Raw genomic sequence first — 23045 nt, 5'->3', positions numbered from 1 at the left:
GCATCAGTTCACAACTAGCTGTGAATTTATTACCAAGTTGTTGTAATTTGGAGAGTTTAAAGTCAATGCAGAAGGTTCGTTGAAGTGTTTTAAGTAATAAATGGATTGATAGTGTACCATGATGGCTCTTGAGTCTTTGATAAAAAAATTGGCAGGATTTTGGTGGAGATGAGAGTAAAAGGATGGACCAACCAAAATGATTTAAGCAGAAGCACTAGAACAAATATCTTTAGTTTCTTTAAAAAGAATATTTAAGGGCAGCTGTTGCCTGTGTTTGGTCAATTTATGTCAGAATGCTAAAGTGTGCACTTTCTCCCAATGATAAAAGACCACCAAATAAGATACATTGCAACAACTTCAGCAGTGCATGGAAATCGGAGTTCAGGTGTGTGCAGCAGGTAACAAAGTTCCTGGACTTAAGATTTTATATGGAGGAAGAAATTACATCTCCAGGCTTATGCAGGCACCAGGAGGAACGATTCTTCTTTAACAAGCACACCCACTTTGAAGTTCTTGTTTAATCAAAAGCAGATAAAGTGGTATTTGCAGAGACTTTGTTTGCAAATCATGTTCTAGAGCAAAATTTACTCTTCATCATCGCAGATTATTGTACTAACCTGGTTCAGGTTATGTTTCCAGACTCCTAGATTTCACAGAAATGTTCATGCTAATGTACAAAGACAAATCACACTGTCACTCAGGTCCTTGAACCCCATTGGGACAGAAAGTTGAAAATATGTGAGTCCAAGTTCAATGGCAAGATTGAGAAGACATAATATCGCTAAAAATGCACTTACCAGTATTTTCTGTTCAGTACCTTAAAACATGTAAAATTTCTGTCAATAAAAAAAATCTTCGGTTTTAAAATCTTCTTGTACTAGCTAAAATAGAACTTTTAGGATAAAAATGTATAATATTAGGTCTCCTACTTCTCTCTCTCTCTCTCCCTCTCTCTCTCTCTCTCTCATTTAAATATTTGAGCCATTAAACTGTTAGCATCATATTTTCAGAACTTTTTATCTTACATTAATTTTTAAATTTAAGCTTTTAGCATCATTTAAAGCAATTTTAAAAAAAAAAATCTACACTGTACTTCTTAAATACATAGGAGCTGTATTAGAGTTCTTTGTCACAATTTTAGTCACAGCTTGGAAATTTTAAAAAGTTGATAGGGTTCAAAGCCAGTTGAATGCTAATTCCAACAACAGTTAATTTACTAGCACACTAGGCTAACAAAAATAAACCAATATATAAATTGTTTCTTAAATTATGTATTTTAACCAAATTAGATAATGAGTCTTAAGTACAAATGTACTGTCCTATAATTTTCATTAAAAGTATTAGATAAACTGATGTAGTCAGTTTGGTGCTACATTCAATGGACCTGAATTATGGTTAATTGCATGCCCTGTTACCATTTTCATTACCAACTGTTTTGGCTAATACTTTACATTATTGATATTAGTACATTTCTATGCTAACCTTCTTCTCAGGCTTGTATATGCTTTGTAGTGTCTTAGTTTTTTTTTTCTTTCTCAAATGCACTTTATACTTTTTCTGGTACTACATGCAGCAAAATATGTCTTGAAAGACCACTGCTGTAAGAGACCACTTGTATTGAAAAACCAGGTTTTCAAAGCAAAGATTTATTGATTATATAGTATTGTGACTTGTCATGGCCACAACACCATAATAGGTTCTGGTGTACTGCTACTGATACTACTGCTACTAAAACTATGTCTGTTACTGTTACTACTTGAATGGCTACTACTACTACTAATTCTATGAATGCACTATAAATAACTATTTCAGAGGTATAGTGATGATGCATGAAGTTTGACCTTCAGCGAGATTTGTTCTTCATTTCAGGCCAATTTTCCAAATTCAAAACAATATATTAGGAATTTATTTTATATGCTTTTTCTGATGGCAAAATGTATCCTTTGATTAATAAAACTTTGAAAGAAAACAAAAAACTGTTTGGATATTGGTTATATTAGCAGTATCCGGTATTCCTTCAGATGCATTTAGAAAATGATAAACTGGAATTGGTTTAACAGAATGTAAATCATATATTTGATTCTGCCAAAGTAATTTTATGAAAGGAAAACTCAGTAAAGTTGTTGGATTGAAGTTGTATTATTATCTGGTAAAATTTTGCTACTCCATTATGATGAAAGGACTTACCATGTGCAGTTTACATGGATGTCAGACATTCTGTAGGAACTGTTATTATTTGGTTCTGAGAACACATCTTATCAAAACTTTATATCTGCCATTTTGCAGCTTGCTCAAATGGACGTTTAGGTGGGGATAATTTTTGATGCTACCCAGCCAGACTGTTAATGAATCTCTATATTCTGTATAATTGTTATGCTCTTTGCATTTTCGACCAATATTTATATAAAAATTAACATCTGTTATATATTAGGACTGAAAGTCGCAATAATTGTTAATTGCAGAATATTTTAATTAGATTTTGTCTAGTTTTATATGCCAACAATAAGGTAGACCTTATTACGATTTCCATCCATCTGTTACTAATTTTAGTTTCTGCATACATAATACTTCAAGTTGTCCACAGTCATCAGTTAGCAAACTTTGGGTTTTTTTGTACTTGGGATAAAGAAGAAGCCTATTGTTTTTTGGTGAAAAGGTCAAAGGTCAAGGTTACTGACTTCAAGAAATTTATTAAAAAAACTGCACCACAGCATTGGTTCTAGATCACAGAACTGGACCAAACGTTTTGGATGGCATGCACATATGGTAAGCATTTAGGGTCAAAAGGTAGAAGATCAAGATTGTTATCACTGAGAGAAAAAAAATGGTTTCTGCACAACAACATCAACCATATATCTTCAACAAGGATAGCAGATGACTTGAACATTGGGTAAGAAAGAGACCTATTGATTTTGGGGTCAAGATATAAAAGGTCATGGTCACTGTGACTGAAAAAAACAAATGGCTTTTAGTTCTGGACCAAGTACCTTGATAAAGGTTTATGGAGGGCATAATACATGGAAGAAGTATGTTGATTTTTGGGTCAGATGGTTGAGGGCCAAGGTCACTGCAGTTTAAAACAAAATGGGATTTTACAGAATAACTTTTGTTGTTGATTAATATACTTGACCAGACTTTGTGAATGGCTTGTACTTGGGGCAGTAAAGAAAACCTATATATTTTTAGGGTATAAGGTCACATGTCATGGTCATGGCAAATCTAGCAAGAATGTAATGGTTTCTGCACATTAAGTTTAGAGTGTTAAGTGCTGGTATTGAGGACTATTACATACAAGTAGGTGTATAATATAACGTTGTCATGAGTAATATTGCCACTGTATACATATCATTACTTTTTGTTGCAGCTACGGATTTATCATTTGATATCTTTCTCCTCTCTAATGCAGCTGTTCCAGGAACTAACCGAATTAACTTGCATCTTACCGTATGAACTTTATTTTTGAAACCAGCACTGTACTTTACTGAATTGTATTGTGTACCATATTTCTGTGATTTTTAATGAAATATTGTCCGTACTAATTTGATAAATTGGTTGTTTTCAGCTCCTGAAAACCATAAGAATACTGTGATAACTAACCATTTTTGACCCACTTATAACTGTACTAGCCACGTATGCTTCTTAAATTAGAAATACTAACCTCCTGCTTCTATTTCTTTCTCTGCTTCTATTCTAGTTCAAATTGCAAGTGAGACTGGACTACCGCATTGCTGTCATTCTTAGTTTGTTTAAGTGGCAGGTGGAACACCAAATTGACCCAGAGGAATTAAGTGATCCAATTGTCACCGTTGCCAGACCAATTTGTGGGTTCTTGATTTGTGTTGCCATCTGTGTAGTTATGGGTGTCTTTATGTTAGGTCCACCTTTACTATAAGCTGCTCATCTACTTTTGAAGAAAAAAAATTAGACTTCATTCATGTTATGTTATATCCATTATACAAATTAATATTTTCATATTTTGTATGCTGTAGCTGGTGTAAATGTAATGTGGCCCTCGAGGTTGACAGAATTGGAAAACATTCAAGACTTCACTGTTTTGGATGGACTGCCCCTAATGCTTGTACATGTATGTGTTGTAACTATGGATCCAACCTGGGACAGCAGAGGTGCAAATAGAGTGATATGCTACTGTAGTTTCAGTTTCTTGATAGAAATTGATCTTGTTATGAAAATTTGTTTTATTCAGTTATTTAGATGAAAAAGATTGTTTTTAAATGAAGAAGTCTAGTTATTTGATTTAATCTTGATCTTATTCAAGGCCTAGAGTTCATTTTACTTTTAAATTTTGGACTAAGAATTTAACCAAAACTTTGAAATGAAATCTTAAAAAAAAATTTGGGATGAAATCTGCATAATATTTTCAGGTCTGGCTGAGGTCCTACCATGAAACATTCATTTAATTTTAATGCCTACAAATACAGTTGAATCAATCATTCATTTTTGGCATTCATTCTTAAATTATTATAAAAAATTTACATCATGGCCGGACATAATTTGTGGTTCTTCCAGTGAAGAATGGTCTTTTAAAGGTTCACCAAAAGCAACAATCAGTCTTAACAATCCAGTTTTAAGTCCCTAAAAGAAAATATGTTAGAAATGAACTTTCTATTAAGCACCCACTTATCATTGGGGACCATGCTTGTTGCTTACCAGAGGTGGCTGTTTTAGTTAGGGTCAGCTGTATGGAATAAAAGTCAGAGACCTTTTTTTTGAAAAGTTGCATGACTTTATTGCAGAATCCTTATGTGTGAAGGTGGACCTATTGCATGATTGAGTCTGCTCCACCTTTACCACCCCATCCCCTCTATGTCTCCACACCAACCCACCCATCCACTCCACTGACCCAACCTACCAGAAAGACCCTCACCACAACCTATTTCTTCCATCGTGGCTGATGAGACCAGCTTATCTCATATTCTCATATGCTGTTTTTAATATGACAACCAAAAGGTAGAATTCATAATGTTTTGAAGTCCATCGCTATGTTTGTCCATACCTTTTTACATTTCTGCACAATAACTTTTGTATTTAATGGCATCTATCTTTACCACCATTTGTATTTAATGGCATCTATCTTTATCACCATTTGTATTTAATGGCATCTATCTTTACCACCATTTGTATTTAATGGCATCTATCTTTACCACCATTTGTGGATGGCGTGGTCATGATGTAAGGAAGAGAAACTATTGATATGGGAGGTGAAAAGGTCAGGGTTGCTGAAGTAAGCACTCGTTTCAGTACAAAACTTCCAATCAGCATGACAGACCCCCATGACCATAATACATTGTGGATGGGTTGCAGTTGGGTTGAGAAAGAAGCCTATATTTGTTGTTTTTATTTTTTTTTGGATGGGGGGTGGGGAATGGTCCAGAGGTCAGAAGTTAAGACCACTGTGGCAGAAAGATGAAAAATGGTTTCTGCAGAAAACCTTCAGCTCGCAACCATGTACCTTTCCCAAGGTTTTTGGGTGTTGTACAGTTTTGGTAAAAAGTAATGCTGTTTATTTTGGGTTGAAAGACAAATAGTCATGAACACTGACAGAAAGAAACTTCATTTCAAAACCTGAAATATTGACCAAAGTTTGTAGAGGGTTTGCACTTAAGGAAAGAAGCCTATATATTTTATCAGCTAATGTTGGTACGTGAGAAGGCCTGCCAGTAGCTTCTCGTGGGTCGGTGGTTCTTCCCGGGTTTTCCAGGGTTCTTCCTCCACCAATTATACTGGTCACCATGGATAACCTATCTTGTGCTGAAAAATGGTGTTAAACCCTACAACAACAACAACTATATATTTTTTTATTAAATGGCCAGTGGTCAAGGTTATTGTGACTCCCGTAAAAGTGGTTATGCAAATTAACATTTGAAAAAGGATCTTGACAAAACTTCCTAGATCTCTTGCAAAGGAGGTAAGAAATTTTTTTTTAGGTCTGAAGATGAAAGGCCAGGACCGTAGTAAGTCTTTAGTGCCAGACCGCATACCATGACTAAATCTTATTGAAGGCTTGCACATGGACAGGGAATATACATATTACTTTTGAGTGATAATGCCTAATGTCAAGGTAACTGGGACATAAAGTAAGGAATAGGTTTTAGTTCTGCTTGGAGAATTGCCATGAAACTTTGCACACACATTCATCCCATAGTCCTACGTTAAAATTGTGCCAATTGGGAATCCACTATGGCCACCACATTGACCAGACTAGTATGAAAATCATGCTATTGCAACTCATTCTGAATGGATGGTCACATCAACATGGGATTTCACCAAAAGACTTATTTTGATGTCTAATTGGTGCTAAATGAAAATGATGACAATCTGATGTCCATTGTTGCCATAAAAGCCATCCTGAAATTCTTGTTGTTGCTTCTCCTTCTGATCAACAAATAATATTGCCATCAGGTTTTCATCAGAAAACTTGTTATGGTGTCTTGTTGGTCCTAAATGTAAAGGATGCCCTTGCACTTCAGTATAACCACCGCAGTTGCTATCTTGAAAATCTTGTTATCAATACTACTCGAGTAGATGGTCATATCAGCATAGGGTTTTCACCGAACGACTTCTCGTAATGTCTGGATAGTCATAAACAAAAATGGTGCCAATCTGTCTTCCAATATGACTGGCACAATGGCCATTTTCAGAAACTTTACAGGATGAAGGAACTTGAATATGAGTTCTTAGAGCAGATTACTTATGAGCTGTATCTATCTAATACTAATTGGTTAATCCATTGCGTGTATATTCCCCCATTGATAATGAAAAGCTCTTTTTGGAAAGTCTTTTAGAATCACTTGATAAAAATATGGGAAAGTGTGAAAACCCTATTATAATTGTCAACTAAATTTTTATAAACAGGACCTTTCAAAATCCCAAAATTCCTATGTGATACATGTGAAACTTTGTATCTGGCATGCTTAATTAGAGAACCTACGTGTTTTAAGAATGTAATCCACCTTGTGTTGTTCTCATACATGCGAAGAAACCAAGTCCATGTATTACTACCTTAAATGTGGCTGCTGGTATTAGTGATTTTCATAATATTGTCTTTACTCAGGTAAGAAAAGTTTAAAAGAGTATGATGTGATTGAGTTTGTAATTGATTTATAAAAATGCTACATTTACTGCTCAGTCTTCCAATATTGACTCAGAATCTGTCAATTCTGACTACATTAATTTTGAAAAAGTTCTGTTAAATTTTTTTGACAAATATGCTCCAATAAAACATACATACCCACATAAAAATCATTACCTTGTATGAATAGAGAACTAATGAAAACTATATATGCTAAATATCTGTTTACAAAATACACTTGGTACAGATCATGCAGAGCCTGGAAAAACTTTAGGCAGCAGAGAAATTTGGTAAATAAATTAAAGAATAAGTCTGAGAACATACTTTTTAGAAAGATACGCAGGGGTCACCAAATCTAGGAACCTCTCATCAACTGTTAAGCCATATTTTTCTAAAATGTGTGTCAAGATCTTGTTGAAGGTACAAAAATTGTAAACAGTGACAGAAATGTGTAAAATCTTCAATAACATTTATGTAATTGTGACATTGGACATTGGAATGGATATTCCTTTTGTCCATCAGAGTATTAAGGACAATGGTAACATGGATAATGTGTTTGAACTTAAGCAAGTTAACCATGAAGAAGTTTATCAAATGTTAAGAAGATGACATTCGTAAAATCCTACTGGAGGATATAATATTCCAGTTAAACTTTAAAGCTGGGACACCAACTCGTGCCGGCTATATTACAGATCCAATTAACAAAACTTTACAGTCAAATATTTTTTCCTGATTGTCTAAAGAAAACTCAAGTAATTCTAGTTTTCATTAAAAAAAAATTCCTTTTGATAAAATTAACTAAAAACCTGTCAGTATTTTACTTGTCATGTCCAAATTGTTTGTGAAATCAATTGAGACCCAGTTAGCATCATTTTTTGAGAACATTTTTAGCTTACTTTTGGGTGCTTTTCATAAACATCATGGATGCCAGACCACCTTGTTACATTTACTTGAAGGTTGGAAGATGGCTGTTGACAAAAACAAATATGTAGCTACAGTTCTGATGGGTTTATCCAAGACTTTTGACTGTCTCCCACATGATATTCTCATTTTGCATGTTAATGGCTTGTGGAGTAATGGCTAGCTCAGTATGACTCTTACTGAGCTATCTCAAATGAAAAACAGCAAATTAAGTTGCAGGATGTCTTGGGTAGTTAGACTGAGATTCAAAAAGGGGTTCCTCAGGGGTCAGTCCTCAAACCACTACTCTTCATGTTTTTTTATCAATGATATCTTCTATATTATTAAATATAGCTTGTTTTATAACTATGCCAATGAAAATACTTTGTCTTTTTCCTCACCAGATTTTAGTACAACGTTCTGATTGACTGGTTCACTGCAAACAAAACACATGTCAAACCTACAAAGTTTGAAACATTAGCTGTGGGTAAAAGACATTCAGTATGAAGCCTGAACTAAACATACACAGTTCTGTCATACACTGTGAAGAAATTGTTAAACTGCATGTAATTTACATTGACTATCAACTTTATCAGTTCTATTCACATGCAAAAAAATCAGTATGAAAGCTTCAAGGCAACTATCTGTCTTGAAATGTATTGTTCAGAAGCTAACAAGACTCAAAAAACTGACAATCTTACATACATTTATCCTTTATAATGTCAATTTCTTTCCCTTAGCCTGGCATTTCTTTAGGTCTTGAATACTACTAACTTAAAAAAATACAAGAGCGTGCTCCGAGATATGTGTATGGTGACTACACAAGCATCTATCATAAACTCTTACTTATGGCAAAAATGCCAACCCTAAAGTTGCATAGACATTGGATTGTGGCTCAAAAGACTTTCAGAATTCCGAAAAAGCGTACTTCCATATGTTTGGATAATTTAATGTTTTAAGCATCATAAATACAATTTTAGATATTCAAATATTTTACATGTCCCAAGAATTAAAACCTCAACATTTGGCAATAAATCTTCTAGAGATGCAGCTGCCTTGCTATGGAATAATCTACCAGATTACTTCACTATTACTAATTACTAACTAATTACTAAATTACCAACTAATCACTTTAGAGAGCAATCAGATTTTAATTCATTTATATCTTTAATTTTATCCTGAGATGATAAAGACTGTAAATGTAATATCTGCAAAAATACACCCACCCCTACCATGATGATGACAGCTAATATTTGTGTTAGCGAGGTTTTTTTTTGTTTATCTGTCCCTGTCCTGTGTAGTTCAAGTGCCCTACTGTTAGCTCCTTTCTTTTTAAGTGAGGCATAAGCTGCATTGCATCTTGCCTGTTAATCCTGATTAGGTGCTTCTGCATTGAATTAAATTTACGTTTTTACCAATAATTATTTTTGTGGTTAAAATTATCCTAAATTGTGATTTTATTTTATCCAGATACTAAATTCATTTATAATTGTTGACCTTTCAAATGCTTTGCTTGCTCATCCCTTGAATTATGCACTGTGTGTTTTGTCCAATTGTATATGTATTATGCTGTGTTTGTATGTATTGCAATTTGTGTTTTATTGACTCGTTTGTTTTATGTAATGCCAATAAAAAGGTCATTAGAACTCGTGTTGATGATTTAAATCATGATGACCTTAAATAAATCTTACTTTATCTTATATTATCTTACCACAGCACATAATTTGAAAATCTTTTTGCTGAAGAATCTCAGAGTTGATTTCAGTACTTGGCAAAATTCCTGGAAATTCTTTTCAGCCAATAGAGCACTAGTCCAGTCAAGGGACTCTTGACAGTCTCATAGTGTACAGATACAAACAAATTTTCTCCATAAAGTTTGTTTTCTAATTGTATATATCTTATTGCTATAATGGATTTCTAAATCAAATATGTGGCTGAAATGGCCATACTTTTTCACATCACCATGGCAAGCATGAGTACCATATGCCGAATAAACCTCACCAATAAACTTGGATTTTGAAACATATTTATCAGTTTAAAATGTTTCAAAATATTAAATGCAACATATTTTACTCTGTGAAAATGAATTGCAGGTGCCGAATTCACATGTTTAACTGCAGCATATGGCAAACTGTAATTAGTACACAGTGACACTTGGCTCTGATTTTCTTTTGATTATATTAGGACAATATCAGGAGTTTGAAATTGTTAATTTCTTCTTATGTCATCATCTCACCTTAGACTGAAAAAAAAATCTAAGAAATTAGCTTTAACATGATACCTGCACAGTAGTGTGCACCCAAATATTATTATTTGTGTGAATATCAAGAAATGAAAATTCTTTTAAAAAATGAACACCAGTGATATCGTAAACAATGTCCCCCAACACTGTACATATTTGAAGTGTTAGCTCCATTTGTGTTGCAATCTTCGGTTTGGAGGTGAATTCTCTCTCCCATAATGGGTATACTATCCAAAATGTTAGAGCCATTGTTGAATTTCATTTAAGCCACATGTTTAGTGGTAGTGAAATGCCAGGCATCTAGGTAATAAGTTGAAAGAAAATCGGACAGATTTTTGCAGTCATTTATGCCCACAAGATATGCTAGCATCAAGATATGGCTGTAAATGGAACATGCTGTGTTATGTGTTGAGCGGGTGCTCACTAAGGCATGTGCAGATATTATGCTTAATACAGTAGTTTAGACTTGACGCAGAAATAATAGTTCAAATTGGTTTGCTTTGTCATGCAGGGTCTTGAACTAAAATTGTGGCAGCAGTTTTTCATATTGTTGCTTTACTTTTCTTATTTGATTTCTCAGTACAAGAGCCACTTTGCAGAAAAGGTTACCATAGTGTATACTCTCCTATAAGTCTAACAGCAGGTAGCCAACATTAATCAGCCATCACATAATGCACAGACCAGATCAGGGTCTGTTTAGTTTGTTCTATTGATTACGCTTAACAAACTTTATAGACCCAGATCTGGCAGCAGATATTGCATTGGCAGATGAGGGTATGTGCAATTAGATTCGACTTTAAGTGGGTATACACCATGTGATTTTAACCTGAAGCATGTCAGGTGGACAAGTTGTATTCTTTTGTAAAGCATGAAATAAGTTTCATTTTTATAATAGCTTCTTTTAAGTGTCACAATTATTCACTATGGTCTCTAGCTTTAAATATGATGGTCTAATCAGTTGTATGATTTGTCATTCCTCTTTCTTGCTGTTCAGTCTTGACCTTCTTTTATGGTCTTGTCCTGATTTTTGTCAAAATGACCAGTATATCAACACTTTAGAGATATTTGCATTGTTTTAGGAATACATTCAATTCAGAGGGAAGTGAAACATATATCCTGAATTTGCAGTTGAAAGCAAATAATTCCTTTCTTATAAGATATGAAATCTAAAAATTATAATTCCAGATCTACCTTCCATTACATTTCTTCATGTAGTTTTAGCTTTGTTGATATATTGCAATTTGCTGTTAATTATTTGTAAGAATGAGTCCATTTTTTTCAAGATGGATAATTTAACACTTAATTTATTCTGCCCTTATCTTATATTCATATTAAAAGGCTCAGTGCTTTATTTGATCATTTTCTTTGTTTCTTTTTCAATTTTTCTTATGCCTAGTAGAACAGTTAATCTGCATTAAACTGCATTATGGTACTTTCAGCTTTTAGGATCTGTATTTGGCATGGTGATAGTATGTATTAGGCATGGTGTAATTGTGTATTAGGCATGATGTATGTGTGTATTAAGCCTGGTGTATGTGTGTATTAGGCATGGTGTATCTGTTCCTGTAGAAATCAATCCATAGATATTTCATACTTTGAGACTTGTTAGTTATTGGCTCTATATGATCATAATTCACCCATTGCAGTTTGTTAAATGTTAAATACTTTATTTTAGTCAGACTAATTAACTTTGGTCATGAATTATACAAATATTGTCATCCTAGTGGTAGAAAATTGTAAAGAGTTACCATTTAGTGGTAGAAAAATATATAACGTTACCATTTAGTAGAGTGTAATTTTCATATAATTTAATGTTGGACAATACAATATGCCCTTATTATAACAAACTATTGTTTTAATTCATCAAACTAAATAATCACAACTCAATCAACATTCTTTGTAATATCAGGTTTAGACTTGGATACTATATCAACATTCTTTGTAATATCAGGTTTAGACTTGGATACTATATCAACATTCTTTGTAATATCAGGTTTAGACTTGGATACTATATCAACATTCTTTGTAATATCAGGTTTAGACTTGGATACTATATCAACATTCTTTGTAATATCAGGTTTAGACTTGGATACTATATCAACATTCTTTGTAATATCAGGTTTAGACTTGGATACTATATCAACATTCTTTGTAATATCAGGTTTAGACTTGGATACTATATCAACATTCTTTGTAATATCAGGTTTAGACTTGGATACTATATCAACATTCTTTGTAATATCAGGTTTAGACTTGGATACTATATCAACATTCTTTGTAATATCAGGTTTAGACTTGGATACTATATCAACATTCTTTGTAATATCAGGTTTAGACTTGGATACTATATCAACATTCTTTGTAATATCAGGTTTAGACTTGGATACTATATCAACATTCTTTTTTTTAATATCAGGTTTAGAATTGGATACTATATCAACATTCTTTGTAATATCAGGTTTAGACTTGGATACTATATCAACATTCTTTGTAATATCAGGTTTAGACTTGGATACTATTGGAACTCAAGCAGAGGACATATTTGGAGGAAGGTAGGCTTCTTGCTCATTTTCAGTAATTTAAAATATTGATTGCTTTAGTCTTATTTCAGTGTTTGCTACCAATATACAAAGAACTAAATACTTGTTCTGTTCTGAATTGTTGGGTCAGACGTCAAGCTCTCTGTGACTGAAAGAAGAAAAATCATTCTCATATGGTAATGCTATTTCTGCTTGAAAAACCTTGGACCAAACTTTGTGGATGGTTTGAACTTGGTGCAAAGAAGACGCCATTTGATTTGGAGGCTGGGGGTCAAAGGACAAGGCTACTGGTTGAAAGAAGAAGAGTGGTTTCATCATAAATTTTTTAGTTTACTACCATGTTCTTTTACCAAAGTTTGTGGACAATATATTTGATGGGTAAGAAAGAAGCCTATTGACCTGGGGCTGAGGAGGTAAAAGGTCAGTTTCAATGACTGAAAAATAAGTTTGCTGTAGGCCATGTACCTTGATAAAAAAAATTAGCAACTTTCGTTCTAAGGTCTTTTCCTTGATCTAACTTTGTGCATGGCTTGTACATAGGCTAATAGAAATGCATATATATTCTGGGGTCTAAAAACAGAGATAAGAAAATGACATTTTCTGCACTGTAAGTTTGGTTCAAGACTGCAAACTTTGGCCAAATGTATGGTCATTGAGACGCTTTGGTCAGTTTATCTCCAGAGTCAACTATGCCCAGCTAGTTCTACAAAGAGGTCTATTAACTGTGGGATGGGCATGTAATGTACCATTCATGATACTTGTATCTAATTTCAGTAATTAGTTTGTTATTCCCTCAATATCTTGGAACTTTTTTTACCTTCATTAATGAAACCTGGTAAATGGATGGATTTCTTCAAGAGCAACTCAGCCATACCAAAATTAAATCACTCTAAACTAATTTTATGGTTAAGTGACTTCTGTATTTTCAAGCAATCATTCATTACACACTCAATATCTGGGACCATAATCCACCTACATTCATCAAAATTGGTGCATGTATGCATCTAAACAAATAACTCAACCATATTAAAACTAAATCAGTGTGGCTTAATTTCCACATTATAACTTTTTATTTTCAGCTATACATTCATTACACCCTAAATATTGTGGACTGCAAGGCTTCTAAATCCCATTGCATTGGCATCATAACCAGTTTGCATATGTTATGCTAGTCAATGTAAATACCTTGTTAGCTAAAGGCCCATCTTTTCTTCCCCTAAAAATCTTGCAAAAACAACCACTGTTGCAGTAAATTCTCAAGGGGAACCGTAATATGAGTGGACTGATGACCTGTCAAAAACATGCAAAAAGATGACAAAATAAAATCCAAGGAATATGATCCCATGTAACATTCATTGATTACTTTTATGTTGTGGCAGCCTATTTAAAATTCATGCCTGCATAAGTAAATCTCTTGTTGATAATGATAATGAAGCTTTGATCGATATATAAGAACAAGATAAATGAATTGTTTATTTTTACTATCTGCAAAGTCATGAAAGTACCAAGACAGGAGGTTCACACTTTACATGTGTGGTTTTTTTTTATGTTGAAGCACTGAGACAGCTGAACTAGATCTGGATGACCAAGGAGGAAGGATGTTCCTTCGTGTTCTTTTGAACCTAGTGATGCACAACTACCCATCCCTTGTATCAGGTGCCCTGCAGCTGCTCTTCAAGCATTTCAGTCAGAGACGAGAAGTATTGCAGGCTTTCAGACAGGTACTTTATACATAGGCTTGATTGTTATGTTAATTACCATGCCTTTGTTAATTTAGTATTTAATGAGATATTTTTTAACTTTCCTGGCATCATTTGCATCTGTATCAATGATGCTGATGAAGGGTGAGAGGTTATGCAATACTGCCCATTTCTGTATGCATGTGTAAAAATGTTGTACAAGTCTTCGTGTACCATTTAGGGTTGAGACTTGGAAGTTAATATGTCTATGACCTGATTAGATTTTTCATGTTTATTGGTAGCAGTTTTTAAATTTTACTTCCAAAATTTTTAAAAAAATTGTTCTATTGGTCCTCAACCAGTAAAGCTTGTGAGATGGACCGATGCCCATTCTCTGATGTCTGTACATCTGTCCATCTGCACAAGTTCATTATCACTACTCCTCTTTAACTAGTTGGAGGATTGCCATTAAACTTTACAGACATGTTCATCTCAAGGATTAATTAGTCCTAAATGAAAATTGTTCTTCTCTAGTTGTTGAATATGGTCACTGCATCAACCTTCTTGAAAATCTTATTTCTACTTTTCCTAAAAAGTCATACGAACATGGGGTTTTCACTTAAAGGCTTCTTGTGATGTCTTGTTGGTCGTAAGTGAAAATGGTGCCCATCTGATGACCAGTATGGTCACCATGGCAACCATCTTGAAAATCGTGTTACTGCTGCTGAACAAAAAAAGTCAATATAAACATGGGGATTTCACAAAAAGACTTATTATGATTTTCTTGTTGGTCCTAAATGAAGACAGAGCTGTCTAGCCATTCATCATGACCCCCAAAGAGCCATCTTGAAAAATTGTGTTTGCTACTCTTATCTGAATGGATTGTCATCTCAACATAATGTTTTCGCTACGGTTTATCATGTCTGGTTGGTCCTTCTCCAGAATTGACGGTCAGATCGAAAGATGGTTTTCACCAAAAGACATCTTAGAGATCTAGTTGGTTTCAAATAAAAATGGTGCCCTACAAACATCCAGTATGGTTGCCAAAATGAACATATTGAAAATCTTGTCACTAGTTCTACTGTATGGCTGGTCCCATCTATGTGGAGTTTTAACCACAAGTCTTCTAACTGTCTGCTTTGTTCTGAAAGAAAATGGTGGTAATCTTGCAGCTAATTTGATGATCTTCTCATTCAAGAAAATTGAAGATGGCTTCAATAATCAGCAGTTAAAAAGGAGAAATAGTCATATTTTGAATTTTTGGAAATTCCTTTTGAACAGTAAAATGTCATTACCTGTGAGGGACTCTTCTTTTGGTCAGCAGTTGGGGCATTTGTGTATCAGTTTCTTTTCTTGTTTTACATTTCAACTGAAAGTTAATATGGAATATATATATATATATATATATATATATATATATATATATATATATATATATATATATATATATATATATATATATATATATTATATATATATCTGTGTGTATAGGTGCAGCTACTGGTGACAGCAAGTGATGTGGAGAATTATAAGCAGATTAAAGCTGACCTTGACGAGTTGAGGAACCTAGTAGAGAAGTCAGAGCTGTGGGTCTACAAAGACAAGAAGGGCGAGGAACCGAAGAAAAAGAAGAAGAAACATGGAGCAGAGGGTGAAGATAAGGTGAGAATCAAAAGGGTGTTTCCTACCCAAAAAGTAGGATTTTATATTGAAAACAAAATTGTGTAAATTATTTGTTTTGCATATTTGCACAACAAATTGTTATATCCATTTCTGTCTATAGTGGCATTGTTTTTCTTAAAAATCTCCAAATTTGAGTGATTGACTTGAAAATACCCTCATTTTTGGAAAGTTGGTTTTAACCTGGAAAGGTCCTTGAGTTTTTCCACAAAATCCTTTAACTTATTTTACGTAATACAAGGTGTTAAAAGTAAATGAAATATTTAGCTTTTGAATTCAGTATTGTTGTTGTTTACTTATTTTGCAAAAATGATGCAGAAATAAAATGTGATAAAATTGTGTGGATCAAATGACATCATATTTACAAGATGGAGTAGGGTTCATTTGCTATAATTACACATAGTTAATTTTATAGTTTTCTGTTATATTTGTACCTATTTATGCAGAAAAAGTGACCAATATTGAAAAGTTGGATTTCCGTAATAAAACAAGTTTGGAAGTCTTTGAAAAAGCATTGAAAAATAACTTCCATGGACTGGATGAACCATGTTAAGGTGGATGAACTACTGACTTTGTTGGGGATATCTAGTAATCCTCATGTCCGTCAATCTGTCCTTTTATCCATCCATCCATCATGAATTTGCAAATACAACTAATCATGCAGCTTCTGATGGATTGCCATGAGATTTGGTAAATATTATGATCATCACCAGAAGATATGCCTGCTGAGAAATCACTCTGCTGCTGAACAGTGTTATTAGAGGATGGCCCTTGTTTTGTAGTTTAATGCTGTGTGTAAAATGATCTCATTTGCTCAACTAGAACTTTAGATTTTGGTGGATTGCCATAAAACTTTCCAGATACGATGATGACCGGAAAATATGTGTATTGACAAATCAATTTGTTCCCACAATTTTGCAGCATGATGCTTCAGTGCTAGACATCACTATAAACTGCCACACTGCAGACATCGTAGTGATTTGATTGCAAATTATTTTAAAGCTATGTTAAAAATCCAAATCACACACACACACACTCTTTCATTATCTATCAATCTATTAATTTGATGATTCATTCTCTCTCTCATTTTTATGTGCTATGAAGGAACCTTTTATTAATTTGGAGTTTTGTTTAGATTTCCTTAAATTTAAACAAAAATTTTCAGTTAATAAATAAATGGCCTTTAAGTGTGTGTGTGTGTGTGTGTATATATATATATATATATATATATATATATTATTTCAGGAAGTAACTAAGGAAAGAGAAAAAGGAGAAAAGAAAAAGAAAGCTGCACGCACTTCATTGAATTGGGTAACTATATACAGAATACACTCTGTTGATCTGATTGCATTGGTCAGTTGAAATTTCATATGATGTCCTACATTTGTAGTGATATGTGTGTAGTAGATTTCATATACATACCACCAGATATATACAACTTGATGTCATTAAGGTAAGTCATATTCCCTTTGCAATTCTGACTGCCAAGCATATGATTGTGACCATATAAACCTGGATAAATCTTATACTTAATGACTATAATTAGGTTTCTTGGATATTCAGTAGAGTAAATAGTTACTTGAAAACAATGGATAATATGCCATATGTCAAACAGACATATATTTGGCTGTATTTTTCTCTCATCATATGGTATAATATAATGCATTACAAACGAGTGTACCAAATGTGTTAACATTTGAAATGTGCAGTGTGACAAAAGTTTTCATTCATATTAATAGTCAGTAGGCACAGATTCATATCACCTGCCTGTGTTATAGATATCCATTCTGGCAGATGAGGGCAGAGATCCAAGAACTGCCTCTGTTATACATATCCCATTTGGCAGGGATCCTAAAACTGCCTGACAGTGTGTTGTGCATATCCCTTTGTTGTGCATATCCCATTTGGCAGATGAGGACAGGGATCCTAAAACTGCCATATTTGCAGGACATGACTGACAAATAAGCCCAAATCACTGTTATCCCTTTACGTCATAGAGCATAGTGACAAAGTGCAGCATGCTATAAATAGAACACCTGTTACCTAGTCGCATACGCGTAGGTGTGCCTGTGAACTGTTAAGCAATGTAGTGTATATTACGTTTAACAGCAATTTGAACCATTTTACATTTTTGGTACACATCTGTTATTATATGTGGAAAAATTTAAGAGTAAAGTCCGATTGTTATAGCTGTGTAATTATTTTTCACAGAAGAATTTTTTATGTGCTTTAAAATCTTGAGAGAACTCGTTCACCGTCATGTCAGTGAGGCCGCGTGACCAACCGTAGCTGCCATTTCCCAGACTCGAAATTTACGTTTTTTGTCTGCGTCTACATCACTAAGTCATCTGAATTTGATAATTTATAAAAACTAATTGCTGCCTACATCAATATCAGAGTCTTATCCTAAGTTATTGAATCTTTAATAGTTGTGACCGCCATTTTGGAGAGTGGAGATTACGACCCAGTTACTTTAAATAGCTGATATCAACCAGTGCATAAACAGCGACCACATGATCTGACATAATTGTCATTCGCAGAAATTAATGTAGTATCAAATAGGGGGGTTTTCCCGAAGGTGGCGCTATGAAAACCAGCTAAAAATGGCTGATGTTTACAGCAGGCATCAAAAGGCGCTTCTATGCGAATGGAGTAGAGGCGTCAAAAGGTGCTTCCATGCGAATGTAGTAGAGGCATCCAGAGACGCTTGCATGAGATAAAAGGTTAACTTGTTGGACAAAGGGCATAAGGTACTCATAATTACCCCTTGTTGTTTCGTCATTATGTTTTCCATTTGTTAAACTTTCTACATCCATAAAGGTGTGAAAGCTTATTTTCTTTACTTAACAAAACCCTACAATTAAAAGGTCTGTATTATCAGCATTACATCAGTCAGTCAAAACACGTTTTTTATGCATATGTATTTCTTACATAGAAATATTGGAATTTTTGGATCCCTAGATGAGGGGTATATACAAACCTGTGTAGGTGATATGCACTTAAAAACACTTAGAAACATAGAAAACTCTCTTAAAAATCTTTTTGTTGTCACTTCTCCTGAGCAAATGGTTGTATGGATATGTGTTTTTCAATAGATTTCCTTTCTGTAACTGCGCAGTTGTGCATTAATAAAAATGATGCCAACGAAATCTCCCAGAATGTGAAAAATCTTATTGCAGCTACTTTTTCTGAGCAAATAATTGTATGTTTTTTGTTCCATGGCTTTACCAAGAAAAATAGAGGAAATAGTATCCTTATGTCCATTCATCAAAATTTTATCTTCAGGATTAAGGCACTATAGTGGTAATCATGACTCCTTTGATGGAGGGGTGGTATTGACAGGAGTGTTATTTTATTACCAATAGACCTATTGCAATATGTAATTGGTTCTGAGTTAAAATAGTGACTTGTACAATACAAATAAACTGTGACCAGACTTTGCATTTGATTGCATTCCAGTAAATTAGTTGATGGCAATCAGACATTGGTATGTGTGGTCATAGGTTTTGAGTTAGGTTTTAATCTAAACTGGTTTTGTGAGGATGCTAACACAACCAAGTATGAATGAATTACAATCAAACTAAGTATATGGATTAGCTTGTTCAATGATGGGGGTTTTCCCGCATAAATATTACATATAGATTAAACCAAACTAAGCCTGTGGATCAGACCTTCATCAACAGCTGCCTAAGAAGAATTCCTCAGATCCGCTGGCCAGACACCATCAGCAACACCAACCTGTGGCAGAGAACCTCCCAACTTCCAGTAGAGGACGAGATCAAGAAGAGAAGTTGGGGTTGGATAGGACACACCCTACGTAAGCCGCCAACTAACATTACCAGACAGGCATTGAAATGGAACCCTCACGGCAAGCGTAGAAAGGGACAACCAAGAAACACCTGGCGATGCGACCTTGAGGCGGACATCACTAAGATGAGTCACACCTGTAGTCAGCTTGAAGGGATGGCACAGGACAGAAGCCTCTGGCGATCTTTTGTGGGCAGCCTATACCCCTGCAGGGGTGACGGGCAAAACTAAGCCTGTGGATAGATCTTGATATTGTCTGAGACAAGTCCCGTGATCTTTGATCCGTGATACCAGACTTGTATCTTGACATTGTTTGAGACAAGTTCAGCAATCTTTGATCCATGATACCAGACTTGTATCCTGTTAAATGAGACAAGTTCTGTGATCTTCCATCCACACCAGACTTGTATCTTGACATTGTCTGAGACAAGTCCAGGATTCTTCCATCCATGATACCAGACTTGTATATTCACATTGAGGCAAGTTCAGTGATCTTTCATCCATGATACTAGACTTGTATCTTGACATTGTCTGATACAAGTTCAGTGACTTCCATCCATGATACCAGACTTGTATCTTCACATTGAGGCAAGTTCTGTGATCTTCCATCCACACCAGACTTGTATCTTGACATTGTCTGAGACAAGTCCAGGATTCTTCCATCCATGATACCAGACTTGTATATTCACATTGAGGCAAGTTCAGTGATCTTTGATCCATGATACTAGACTTGTATCTTGACATTGTCTGATACAAGTTCAGTGATCTTCCATCCATGATACCAGACTTGTATCTTCACATTGAGGCAAGTTCTGTGATCTTCCATCCACACCAGACTTGTATCTTGACATTGTCTGAGACAAGTCCAGGATTCTTCCATCCATTATACCAGACTTGTATATTCACATTGAGGCAAGTTCAGTGATCTTTGATCCATGATACTAGACTTGTATCTTGACATTGTCTGATACAAGTTCAGTGATCTTCCATCCATGATACCAGACTTGTATCTTCACATTGAGGCAAGTTCAGTGATCTTCCATCCATGATACCAGACTTGTATCTTGACATTGTCTGAAACAATTTCAGTGATCTTCCGTCCATGATACCAGACTTGTATCTTCACCTTGAGGCAAGTTCAGTGATCTTTGATCCATGATACCAGACTTGTATCTTCACATTGAGGCAAGTTCAGTGATCTTCCATCCATGATACCAGACTTGTATCTTGACATTGAGACTAGTTTAGTGATGTTTGATCCTTGATATCAGTTATCTTGTGAACAAGCTAACTCAAAAGCGCAAGAAACTATTTATTTACCAGATTTGGTATGCTGGAGATCCTCAGAAATGTCAGATATTTAAGTAATTCAGCAGTCAAGAAGAATAAAATGACAAGAGATTGTCTTATCATGGATTCTTTGAAATTCATTTTAGCCAGTATAGCATTAACCTTTCAAGGGACTCTTATTTTTTTGTACTCTTAGAAATGCATTGTGGTTTGCATTTATTGCATCCATTTATCATTTCCTTTTGTTTTTCTTTGTTTGGAAAGAAATTGAAACGCATTTACTGAAATAATAAGAAGAACAATCTTGTAGCTTTTAAGGAGTTTAAAAGAATGCTTATCATTATAAACAACCTGATTTCAGATATCATGTGAAACAGATTTCTTCTATGAAAATGTTGAGGCATCCAGAAAAGAAATGAGTTTCAAATGCATTCCTGTTTTGGATCCTTTCTGGTTTATCATTAATCCTTCTGCATTCAGTTTATTTTTTCAAGCTGCATTCAGTATTTAATTTTATTTCATTCTGCATCTCAAATTGTGTTTAGTTGGGGTTTTTTCCACAGGTAAAATTACCTGTTTCAGGGTCTGTATGAATTTAAAGACATATAAGTATCATGGGTCAAGCTAGACTTGAATCTTCGGGAGAAGTGACTTTTCCATTGGACAGAACAGGGAGAAATGGGAGGAAAGCAAGAAATACATATGTATGTGAGTGTGTGTGTACATGGATATGTGCATTTTCGTTCTCTCATTTGAATTATGCCCTTTATTTCCCCGGTATACATAGTGTGTTCTACGTATACAAACAGTGTGCTATGGAAATCAAGTTATATACCTGACTGTATAGTGAGGTATACATACACAGTGTGCTATGGAACCCAACTACATACCAATCTCCATAGTGTGGTATATATAAACAATGTGCTATGGAACCAAGTTATACAGCAGTCTTCATAGTGTGGTATACACTGTTATGTATATTTGATTTAATTTATATTTGATTTAATTTAATTGTTTGTTTGTTAGTTATCTTTTTTTTAAAAAAATTCCATTACATGCTATTGTAATGTAACTTTATTTACTGGATGTGACATTGTCCAGAAATTCAATTCAGTTCTGTTGGACCTGACTGTTAATTTTGATAAACAACTAATAATGGAAACACTGTATCTAGTTTTTGACCTTGATTCAGAACCAGTGTCAGTTTTGGGTAAACAATTTTTTTTAAAGTTTGAATAGTAAAGTCTTATCTGGACTACGTGATGAATGATTTAACATGTTTCAGTTGTTACAAACTCCTGGTTTTTCCTGAGGATTGACCCTCATCGGGGAATTCGTTTTGCATTATAGTTAGACTTATTACTGATGTTTTAAGAAAGAATAGTCATTCATGTCTTAACACTTGAGACTTCCAAGTGTTTTATGTTGTGTCTAGTTTGGGCTAACTATTCTATTTTCTTTAAATTATTTGGATTTCATGTAATTGTTTTCCCTGGAAATACTAATGCTCTAAATTTATTCTTGGACAAGGCCATTTATTGAAATTTATACAGATTTCAAAAATTGGAATAATATTTTCTGTGATTCAAAAAGAGACTGTTGACACTGCAGCACTTCACAGGTTGCAAAAGATGTCATCATTTTTCATTTTGGATTTCATCGGGATTCAAACTCGGATTCATTTAGGACTTTTTAATTATACTACTTCTATTTTTTAATTCTTGGATTATTTTTGCATTTGATTTTTAAAACCATAAGTTCTTTTTATCATTTTTACCTTTTTTTCTAGGGAAATAAATAATTTGTTAAATTTTACA

General features: G+C 34.2%; 1 protein-coding gene across 8 annotated transcripts in view; it reads left to right on the top strand.

Annotated features, from left to right (window-relative positions):
- The window catches only part of LOC149789196 (inositol 1,4,5-trisphosphate-gated calcium channel ITPR1-like), a 346253-nt gene that overhangs the window by 179922 nt on the left and 143286 nt on the right, over window positions 1–23045 (top strand). For 5 of the 8 annotated variants that reach the window (XM_089975354.1, XM_089975358.1, XM_089975355.1 and 2 more), the window contains 5 exons: window positions 3695–3821; window positions 12733–12784; window positions 14328–14493; window positions 15943–16113; window positions 17377–17442. In XM_089975354.1, the coding sequence (XP_089831480.1) occupies window positions 3695–3821; window positions 12733–12784; window positions 14328–14493; window positions 15943–16113; window positions 17377–17442 (582 nt within the window). The remainder of the gene's footprint in view (window positions 1–3694; window positions 3822–12732; window positions 12785–14327; window positions 14494–15942; window positions 16114–17376; window positions 17443–23045) is intronic. The other 3 variants (XM_089975359.1, XM_089975357.1, XM_089975353.1) reach the window with 1 other exon arrangement.

This window comes from Sinohyriopsis cumingii, chromosome 11 (assembly GCF_028554795.1).
Source record: "Sinohyriopsis cumingii isolate HCF-2022 chromosome 11, ASM2855479v2, whole genome shotgun sequence".
In the NCBI taxonomy this organism is placed as follows: Eukaryota; Metazoa; Mollusca; class Bivalvia; order Unionida; family Unionidae; genus Sinohyriopsis; species Sinohyriopsis cumingii.
This window is presented reverse-complemented; position numbering and strand designations above follow the sequence as displayed.